Here is an 11,697-nt window from a genome sequence, read left to right as displayed (position 1 = left end):
AATATTAAAAACATTCAAGATTAATAGCACGAGTTAGGTTTTACAACTTTTTTAAAACAATTTTTTGGGGCTTTACCAAAAAGCTTAAATATATTTAAATAATAGTTGCATTCTGAAAAGAATGTAGATGACTTCATATAAAACTTAAATGTTAATAGAACAGTCAAAGAAATAAACTAATTGTTGGTGCCATCTACTGATTATCAATTGATAGCACCAAAAATATCATGTGAAGTGAAATCCCCTTAGACTGTGCTTTAAAATGTGTGTTCTTCATTCTTCCTTGAAGCATTAGAATGTTTGCTTTTTAGAACAGATTAGCAGATGTCAGAACAAACTATATTCTCTCTCTGTTTTATTGTCAGTGAAAGGTAAAAAGTTCAACATCCAGCATTCCAAAAGGGTCTGTGTCTCTTTAAAAAAGGCACAGCAACTGGATAAGAGGAAGTGAACTCAATATGTTAAGTCGCTGTAGTTAGATGAAGCAGTTTTAGTTGAGATCTGCCTGAATGTTGTTCATATTTTATATTACTGGTAGACAAGATATTTATTCTCCAAACATCAGAAATACCAATATCAAGTTAACTACCACCTATAACTGAATCTTTGAAAAGATATTCATCCCTTCAGCCCTGAATAAACTGATTCTCCCAAGATGGCCAACCCTAGGCATTCAAAAACCATGAGTCAGGCCTCAAATATCATGAGATTTTCTTAAAATAATAAATGTGGGGGGGGGTTTACTTGCCTTCTGGTTTGAACTTCTAACATGTGCTTGGGTCACATTTTCAAGATTTTCTCTGCAGTCACGAAGGTTAGAATCTTACTATTTCTAAAATGAAAGCTGAGATTCTCACATAATCACTTGACTCCAGAAGGCAGAAAACCACATAATATCGCAAAACTGATAATAAAGAGAGTTGGCAATACTGGAGTTAAATAGGCCTGCATACTACAGTACGCACAGAAGCAACCTTTTCAGGTCAGATCAATCTGTGCATTTAAGACACGGAAGGGAATGCAGGATACAGTAGTACTGTGCCAGAAGTTTTGGGAACTGGTTTAGAGTTCAAAGAGCGAAATTACACATACCAAAAGAATTACGCATACACAAAATTTATTTCTGTTACTGTAGCACAATTAAGCAGATCCTGCTTTATTCTCCCTTCCTCTCTCCCACACCATTTTATACCACTATCCAAGAGTTACAAAACACAGTGAGCATTCACGATCGCCTTTCGAGAGGGATAAGCATATTATGCCAATTGGCCTAGTCTTCAGTACTAAAATCTTGGCATTTTACAAAAAACTGTATTAAATATTATTGAGACAAAGAGAAACAAACTGGCATGTTGGAGTGGATTATTATTACAGTGTAATACAAATTTAATTGTGGCCCAGGTTTGACCACTTATTTCCATGTAGTGTACAAAACATATACGATAGGGTAAATAAAGTGGCAGTGCTTTCAAGCAGCTTCTCGTCATGTCAGTGTGCTCTGAGAGACACTCATTGGTAAGGTGTTATTAATAGTTATCTCCTGCCGAGTTTGACATCGAACCATTGCCAGGATTGCTCTCCGGAACCTGCAATGTGAGGAGGGAAGCAAAAATTCAGATGATTAGAGGCATAGATAAAGAAGCAAAAACAGAGATAAATTAAGATCAAATTCCTCAAATGTGCTATAACAATAAGGCTTTTTATTTTAATAAAACTTTTAGAATTCAATTAGTCTCTAGTCTCGTCTTCTGCCAGTGTAAATCAAGAGGAACTCTGTGGAGGTCTGTGGAATTGCATCAGTGTGAAACTAGCATGCGTGGAATTTTGTTCGAGTGACCTTTACAATCCATTTTTTTCAGGACAGTCCCATTTTTCATTTTTTGTCACACATCACCTCCATATTGGTGCACAAAACAAAATTCATTCCACACATGGGTGGGAAAAATTAGAGGGAACACTGGTCATTTCCCGAGCAGGGGATACTGGTGCAAACTCTAGAACTTGATTTAACTCAGCCCTAGCCCCTGGGGAGAGCACCCACAGCAGCACTGCCTGTGGTGCTTGGTGGACCCCATGAGTCAGGCCAGCACATGTTGGGCTGCCCGCCAGCACAGCTATGTGATAAAATGTAGGGACATGAGTCGGTGAATGGAAGCATGCTGGTTGTGTGGTACATGAGGGTCTAGGTAAAGGGCAGATCTAAACCAACAGGGTTGGAGAGAAGAGTCAGACCATATCAACTACTCAGCAGTAACAGTTCAGCTTATCTGTATGGATGTCCCAGACCCTGCTTGCAGGTTGGGGAATGGGAAGGGAAGGATTCCAGCATCCCCAACCCCTGTATACTTCCGAACCACAAGCAAAACCCTTTTGATTTTGGCTGTTTTTGTGAGACCAGGAATATGTCCCAAAATTATTATCTCAATTCAATATGATACCTATGCTCAAAATATGATATAGTTTTATTTTGACAGAAGAGGAGCCAGCAGCTTTGTAGGTTTCCTCTTAAACGTCTCAAACTACCCCACTAGGACACTTCCCAAGCCAAGCAATTATATCCATGGGAGCTACATGTCACTAAGGCCCAGATCCTCCAAGGTATTTAGCCTCCTAACTTTAATGGAAGCTAGGAGGCTAAATACTTTGAGGATCTCTTGGGCCTAAGCAGCCATACGTTTTAGCCAGTTTAATTAAAAGCAGACAGTCCCAGATTCAGATAGGATTCAAATTTCACCCTGATCCCATCTTGGCAAAGGACTGTATCTGAAATTGTTTTGCAAAATATTTTTATGAGGATAAAATTGAAGATATCATGGAAATGTTGTCAGACACCTTCAGACATATATAGCACAGATACTACCCCCTACCTTTATTAAAACCTGTCCAAAAGATCATCCAACTCATCACAGATAACTCAACACTGGTTTAACCTTTCCATCTCTTTGTTAAACATTTTGTTGTATCTTACAGAAGGTCTTTCTACACAACTAGGATGCCCAGTAATCATAAAGTAGATGGAGGCTGTTAATTTAAAAATGGGACACTTACTTTTTGTTTGCAATGACATAAATACAGGGGTTATAGAATGTGGAAGATTTTGCAAATAGAGGTGCTATGATGGCCATTGCAGGAGAAATCTTCTTTGGGTCTCCAAAGGAAGACCATAAGCATACAATGGAATATGGAGACCAAGCCACCAAAAACATCACAATCATCACAATAGACATCTGTAAAACAAGAAAAAATGTTTGATAGACCAAACCATTTATATATGCTTACCAATATCAAAATCAAACATTATATTAATTTAAGAATTAAGACCCTCCTCCATCACCTTTGTGACATCTACTTGATCAGACCAGTCTATGTTGATGCTCTCCAGGCAGTTACTGGTAGTGTACTGTTTCATTGTTCGGGAAATATTGTAGTAACAGTAAAACATGACTGTTAAGGGCACGACAAAATTAACAGCAATTACAGTCATTGTATAAGAAACAAAGGACCTGTAAGCCAAAAAATAAATACAAGATATTACAACTGTGCAGCTTTGAAAAATGACTGAAAAATGCATTGTTCCCCTATGTTTTATTATTAATAAAACAGTCAGAAAAAACATTTTCAAAAGGTAAGTACAATTTCTTCAACTTGATACGTTTTATTAGGCTCAGTGACTCTTACACTTAGGATTCCTAACGCTTTCCAATGTCAAGTATTCTAACATCCTTTTCTGATTTATTATAGACTACTTCAGTATCTACTTCTAAACTGCCATTGACTTTTAGAAATTGCATGGTATGTTCTTAGGAGAAAACATTGACCACAGTGGTGAATAAAAATAAGTGATGGGTCTACATTTGAAAAGTAAAACAAAGTTTTCAAAATCTTACGCATCATTTTTCCGCCAGTTTATTGTGCAGGTGGCTCCTGTTGGATCTGGGGCATAGCTAGCCCAACCTACAATAGGGAGCAAGGCCCAAAAGACTGCATTTATCCAAGCAGCTAGGATCAGGGAAGTATAGGTACAGGTAGTCATTCTTCTTCCTGTAACCAAGCAAATATTTTTACATCAAACCACTCTATTCTTTTACCTCTCTCCAAGGTTTTATTTGAACCAAAAATGTTTCCAAGCAAGACAATTAGCATAGTAATTATAAATGATCCTTACAAACACCTGGCACACTGCAGCTCACCCATTTTACTTAAGCTCTCCTATATCACAGATAAATGACATTTAAATACACCCAGAAACAGAGCTGGAATAAATCTCAGCATTATCACACCTTCCCCCACACAAAGCTAGCAATAATAGATGTTGCTGATGCCATATCAAAGAATTGAGAGAAAGAAAAAGACCGGGGGGATGTAGGGAAAGTGAAAAAATTAACCATTATAATTTTTAAACCCATAATAAAGATCAAGGGAAAAATACAATATAGAAAATGAATGATATTAAGAATGCAGGTCAGCTTCAATTAGTCTTCTTAGTATTATTAAATTATTCACAGACCTGAAGAGCTCTGCGTGGCTCAAAAGCTTGTCGCTCTCACCAACAGAAGTGAATCCAATAAAATATATTAACTAACCCATTTTGTCGTCGTCCCCCCCCAGCTTCAATTATTGTCAGGAAACATTCCACTAATAAAGGCCAATGGCTTCCTTCTATATACATGACTTTGTTAGCTATATATGGGATAGCTCACATAACCAATTACTGCAGAACCATGCCCAAATTTTGGAAGTAGGTTTCCACAAGAGGAAATAAAAGAACTTGCATGAAGGTTCATAGATGTCAACTAATAAATGATTAAAATGATCATTTTTGTGCAAGAGTTATATCCAAGAGAACAGTACCTATATCAGGCCTGCAGATTGTCAGGTAACGATCAATTGCAACAACTGTAAGCAACCCGATACTTGCCATTCCAAAGAAGATATTTAAGGCAGCATAGATCTGAAATTTAAAAAGATAACATGTCCATTGCACTTACGACTGCAAATGCTTCCAAAGGTTTGAGTCTCCTCCTGTGTCCTGAAGCTAAGTGTTATCATGGGTCATATTCAATGCATTCATCAATGACCAATTTGTTTAACAAACTATTAACAATTTGACAGGTTTCAGAGTAGCAGCCATGTTAGTCTATATTCGCAATAAGAAAAGGAGTACTAGGGGCACCTTAGAGACTAACCCATTGATTTGATGCATCTGATGAAGTGAGCTGTAGCTCACAAAAGCTTATGCTCAAATAAATTGGTTAGTCTCCAAGGTGCCACTAGTACTCCTTTTTTTATTAACAATTTTAGTTGCTTAAGTAAAACTAAACATTTTAAGATAAGTGTGCTTGCATAAGACCTCATAAATCCCATTGAAGAAGTTTGCCAAAAGTCACCATTTATTTTAACTCATGTTAAATAATGAATTTCATGATCCTGGGATGCAAAGTTGTTTATTTTTTAATTAATGTTTTTGTTGCATATTGGGGAAACACAAACATTTTTCTTACTGCAGAAGTTATAAACAGAAATTCACACTATTCTACGATTTCAGTTTACAGGATTTCTTCAGTTTAGATCAAGTTGAGTTTAGAGTTCTGAAGATCCTAAGAACTCAAATCAAGGCACAGTGGAAACTCTCAAATCTCATCCACAAAATATGTCATCCTAGATGCAATTAAATGAGCTGCCCTGGATCGCTGGTGAACATTGGCTAAAATTTGAATTTGAAATTAAATCTGCAATCAGGCAAGTTGTGTGTGATTTCAGATCTTGTTGGGAGCATTCTGCTGTCCTGTTTAATTTTTGCCAGACAAATATTTGCAGGGTGTATAATGAATATGGCTGCTAAATACTCATTTAAAATCATATTTAAGTAACTGCATGTGCAGTAAGCAAAGATTATTACATTTCTGCTAATGATACAATGTTTTTAGTGACAATTTTACATGAAGAGAGAAAAATTGTGCAAATTCTAAAATAAGATGGCCATTTCTTTGAATATTTACCAAGATTTTCAAGATGACTACTGGTTATGCAAAAGTCTATTTTATGGGTACCTTAATAGACATGCCTTAAAGAGGCCTGATTTCTGAAAGTGCTAAGCTCCCAAGCTCTGCAGATCAGATACTTTAAAGTGTATCCGTTTGACCACCCAAAGATTGAGGCACCCAAAATCACTAGTTACTTTGAAAATCTTGGTTACTGAGTGATGAGAAGCATCCATGAATTCTACAATAAGTAATGGGATTTACTTTATTATAGTTATTTTAATATTGTATATTTAACATCAATACAAGTTTATGCTTCAATAATCTTCCAAAGTTTAAATAATGAAAATTAGCAATGAGTCCTAAGCAACTCCTCAGAGCCATATACCACTGAATTTTAAGGAAGTTCAGATCCAGACCTGGACCCATTGCTAAAGAACATTAAAAAAATCAAAAGGAAGGTATTTTTCATATATTCAGGTTTGTGTTTAATTGCTTAGTACTTGTTTGGTCCTTGATTTAATATAAAAAAATCCCAAATACCTGGCATCCAGTGTAGCCAAATTTCCAGCTTCCATGTAGGTCTGAAGCAGCAGACATAGGATAACCAATGCCACTAACACCGATGTCGGTAAAAGCCAGGTTAATAATAATTGCATTTGTTGCTGTCCGAAGTTCCTTGTACTTAACAAAGATGCCTAACACAATTATGTTACTGAGAAGGCTTATCACCCCTGTGAAAACACAGAAAAAGGAAGCCTTACAAGTGGCAGAAATAAAGATACAGTATAGGTAGTAACAAACCAAAATACATACTCATAATGAAATCTAAATATAGAATGGGTTTATTTGAATCTGCAGAGATCATATTTAACAGAGAGAGCTTTCCTAATTTACGGTCTCAAACTCTGATTCACTAAGGTTTATAAGGACATGATTAATTTTAAGTACAAAAGGTACAAAAAGTATCTTGATGAATCAGGGCCTCACTATCTGAGCTCAATGGGTATGGCAAGTATCCAGAATCTCTCAGACTAGAATCTTAAAAGCTCCATCCTGCTGAAGTAGTGCTGAGCCCTCACTAGCACTGCTGAACACACTGCATTGTCATGATCCAGCAGAATGAAGTACACTGAAAGGAGTGGGTGCGGCAGGCTGGTTGGGCTGGCAAAAACACTCTGGCATTGAGCTGCTGGCTGTGATACTGCTTCACAAGATGCAACAGAAGCCTTTATGTGGAAGACCCTCCCAGCAACTGCAGTAACTTGCTTTCTGCTAAGGACAGCTCTGCGGCAGAACTCTAAAATAATGAAAATGGCTACTATGCACAGAATTTGCATGTGCTAAATTATGAGTAAGCTAGAGTGCCTTGATCATCCATCTCCATCCTAGGCACACCCACTTCCTCCCTGCTCATCGGTGGTCAGTTCATTGCAGGCATAGGAGTTTGCTCACATTGTATATATTCCACTCCTTTAAGTCCAGTCCTGCTTCCTTTGAGTTTTCCAATTGGCTTCACGAGTAGCATGGTTGGACCCAAAGTGAGGGCCATTCTGCACAGCTGCTTTGTGCTGAGCACTAGCCCTTATGCTGGAGACACTATTTTCCGTGTGCTCAGCATGCTATCTGCAGGATCAATATGAATGAAGTCTCCATTTTCTTGTCTCTCCATTAATGATTTCATTTAAAACAAAGCACCCTAATTTTTCCAACATTCTCAACCAGTAGGGACAGCTTCACAATGAGCATCAGTGTATGGTTGTCTCATTGAATATACAGCCAGAGAAACTGAAACAACAGCACCAATTGAGTTCTGAATCTTATTACAGAAACTATTATATTTAAATCAAATATTTTAAACACAAATGTAGCAAAGTCTTGTTGATTTTTCAGCTATATTGCATTCTTTTTATTATCACAAGCTGTTCAGAACATTAGCAGCTATCAGAGTGGGCATGTGTTCAGACGGGAAAAGTTTCCTGTACAGCATGCATTTAAATGACAAGAAGGTGCTGAGTGTACCTAAAGGCCACATATGTTTTGATGATTACCAATGGCAGGAACGGCACAGCACAAACTATTAAAATGAAGGAAAAACGTATCCAGATTCAGAAATAGCATAGGGATGCCTCCACTTTGTTCTGTGAGATGTCTTGGCATGAAAGGATTTCCTCAATTAAACCTTGTGATATTTGCCACGATCAAGGTAACAGAGCCTTGTACATTTTTTGATCAAGAACAGCAAAAGGGGGCTCCCCTCTCTTATTCTTCTTTCTAACGGACGGGAAGAAAATTAAGGCAGTCTCTATTCAACAGGCAATAGAGCAGGACCCTGTTACTGTGAACTTCAAAATAATTAAGTAGAATGTAACTCCTGAATAGATACAATGTTTTAACTACAGAGGGAGTTTGCAGCTTCAGTTAGTAATCCTTCACTTGTAATGAAGCTATTCTGTGACTATGAAGCACTTGATTTAAGATGGTTCCATTTCACCATTGTGAGCAAGCCACAGAGACAGAAATGGTTTGAGCATACCAGTGGTCAACATTAAAACAAAAAATAACCACCCTGTAAACCAAGCTCCAGCAGTTATTTCATTTTCAGAGCATGGTGAAATATCTGCTGATACTATAGCATGATAGCTGTTGATAAATGTTGACTTAATGGTGACCACTGTATCTGTATTTCCTTTCCTTTGTCATCTTCTCCATCTGCTAACTAATACAATGAGATTAAAGTCTTCCACTGATGAGCTCTTTCTCCCATGACAATGGAACTCAATTACTGACCAACATGTTCAGGATGTGAATTTGTTAGAATGAGGTGTTCAGAAATGGACCAAACTCATTGGCAAAAGTTCCTGCACTTAACTTTGGTTCATACTATAGCTGCAATCATTGCTAGCACTGCTTCCCTAATCAACTAAGACAAAGTAACAAGAAAGAGAAAAGGAAAAAGAAAAGAAAAAGATTTTTCAGCTACAGTTATTTCAGACCGTATTTGTAACAGTTAGTAAAATGTTTTCAGACAGAAGTGTGAATGTTGGGTAGACTATGTCCCTTTAACTCAAAACCCAGCACTGTAGGTTTACACAACTGGCAAATACATACAACAGACCCACATGTCAGTTGCCCAGGTGGGAGAGAAAGAGGAGAGGTTTTTGCCTTTGCTAATCTCTGTATCTCCTGGTAATATTGCTCTTCATAAAATGGTCAAATTATTTGATAAACCAGACATTGTTACAACCCTAATCCTGTCAATTTGAGTTAAATCAAAGTCTGGACAAATGACCTACATTTCTGACAGTGCCAGTATTATCCATTTATCTGCAGATGATCTGGTGGCACCAATGAGTAAAAGAGCATATCTGGAGTTTCAATAGATTATTATTGAATACAATAGATTCTTAGCAAAACTACAAGGAGAACTTAAAAAAGATTAGAGCTGTTTAAAATATCAGCCTTGGTATCAAAAAAACTAAATGAGTTCATCTTAAACAGAAAAACGATTTGTCAAATTCTATACAAAAAAGATTCACTGAGTAAAATTTGACCTTCATAATTACTGCACATAGACCATAAAAATCAGAATAATTAGTTGAAAATTCTTCATAAACTAATAACGCTGAAACTGGTTGGAAAAAGTATGCCCAAAACTTACAATATTTCCTAACAAAAATATGTATACCTCAAATGGCTTAATTTTTCAATTGAACAGGCATAAAATAAACCCAGACATATTTTTAAATGTGCTAGATTGTAGAATTAAAGAATTTACTTTTGAAACATTCAGTTATCGTACTGAAATAAACAAGTTTTGAAGAAAAGTTATTTCATATTTGATCTTATTTATTTCATATTTTGATCTCAGCTCCTCCAACTCTTATCCCAAAGCCCACTGCAATGAGTGGGAGTAAACTGACTTTGGATCAGGCCCCCAACATGTGTGCTACTTTTCCTAAAAATGGGTCATCAGTGAAACAAACATACTACTGAAACAAGAGTCTCCTTATCTCCCATCAATGAGCAGTCCCCTCCCTATCAGTGACATTCCAACACTTCCGCTTACAACCTCCACACAGACACCCATGCACATGCTCAGATTACACATACATTGTTGTGAACATGTGACCCTCAGAGGCATATCAGGATAACTTCAAGCATATCAGTGAAAAATGCAAAATGTTGCAACTTCTATTCTTATTCCTTTTGCACACTGGCAGAATTCCGCAGTTTTTGCTATAATCACGTATAAGCAAAATACACTTTTTTAAATAATGCAGTCTTAAACTGTACCCCTCATTTTAGAAGTTTCTATACATTTTACAGTCACCGGTTGTTTATCTACTCATCTACCTTCAAGTTGAGAGACACTAGACCTTTTGCTTTTTGTATATAAAAGATATTTCATTGGCAATAACCCAAAATGAATATTGAAGCCTAACTTCCCATTAAAAAAAAAAAATAACCCACCAACCTTCATACCTGCTGTTATTAAGTAAGCTGCGACTATATTGTGCTCAGTCTGTGAAAAGACTGACTGAGCTTCATTTTCACTTTCTGAGGAGTTAGCTGAAACATTCCAAAACATTTTAGACTGAAGAAACTGGGGTATTCCCTCCATGTCAGTTCTTCAAGAGGACATACACAAAACACTCCCAGATCCTTTCAGGCAAATTCTTCCATTATGAAACAGACTCACTGAACAATTTTAAAAAACTCCCGTCCCCCCACCCTCCGCTGACAAGCTACCAATAGGATTTAACTGGACTATGCAAAGGAGTTTACATGCCCAATTTGTGCAAGGAAAAGCTTCTAAGCAAAACAAAGAGCAGCAAAGAACTAGGTGCATTTCCAACAAGATGCTTACATTTCAGAGTCTTATTGCTAAAGAGATTAGCTGTCACATGCCCCCACACTTTTTACTTCAACTTCTTGTGCAACATTTCAGAAGATCTAGACAAGAGTTGGCTAGATTCAATAGAACTTCAGCCTTCTTTGGAATTAATTCTAATAATCACAGAGAGCACAGGATAGGAACACTAAAAATAAAAAATAGTTTCTCTAAAAATGTAGGATACACCTCATCTAAACTCCACTTTTACTCCTTACTATAACTTCTCAGAAGTCTTTGTTGATTCGACTTAAATAATCCTACTAGTAAATATTAACCTTTCATGATTTCTGTATGCTAAACTCTCATAATTTTTTTACATGTTAACCACAATCCTTTTTATGTTGTATATTTATATGTTTAGTGCCCTATACCTACTGAAACTGAAAAGTTCTTTGTCCTTCAGTTGAACCTAGTACATGAAGGGAAAGTGAACCCAGTAATGGAATGTATGTAACCTTTTACCCTGACCTTACAAAGATAGCCAAGACATCCAGGGAAGGGACCCTATGGAAGTATGTTAAAATAAATAAGACTGGGTAATTGATAAGGGGGTGTTTATAATCTCAATTACGTTCTGTCATTTATCAGGGACATTTCATAAATCGCAGAAAACGTCTGTGATGACAAATTATGACCCACTGAAAGATATTTTTAACTCAAAGGAAGTGGTTATTACAACAGGTGTTCTTAATAACTGAATTAGAAATTCCTTTAGCTTATCAATTATGTAAACTAAGTTTCCATAAAATAAATTCTGTAAGTAAACACATAAAATGAGATATCAAAAACAGAACACATAGTGAAATTAAGACTGGGAAG

General features: G+C 36.7%; 1 protein-coding gene across 1 annotated transcript; it reads right to left on the bottom strand.

Annotated features, from left to right (window-relative positions):
• Nucleotides 1-1,141: 1,141 nt before the first annotated feature.
• Nucleotides 1,142-10,707, bottom strand: RRH (retinal pigment epithelium-derived rhodopsin homolog). The gene is made up of 7 exons (XM_073340049.1): nucleotides 10,467-10,707; nucleotides 6,525-6,715; nucleotides 4,852-4,951; nucleotides 3,888-4,041; nucleotides 3,335-3,503; nucleotides 3,049-3,227; nucleotides 1,142-1,586 (listed from the first exon to the last, which is right to left on the bottom strand). The coding sequence occupies exons 1-7, from the start codon at nucleotides 10,603-10,605 to the stop codon at nucleotides 1,484-1,486; spliced, it is 1,035 nt and encodes a 344-aa protein (XP_073196150.1). The 5' UTR covers nucleotides 10,606-10,707; the 3' UTR covers nucleotides 1,142-1,483.
• Between the last annotated feature and the right edge of the window lie 990 nt (nucleotides 10,708-11,697).

This window comes from Lepidochelys kempii, chromosome 4 (assembly GCF_965140285.1).
Source record: "Lepidochelys kempii isolate rLepKem1 chromosome 4, rLepKem1.hap1, whole genome shotgun sequence".
Lineage (NCBI taxonomy): Eukaryota > Metazoa > Chordata > Testudines > Cheloniidae > Lepidochelys > Lepidochelys kempii.
This window is presented reverse-complemented; position numbering and strand designations above follow the sequence as displayed.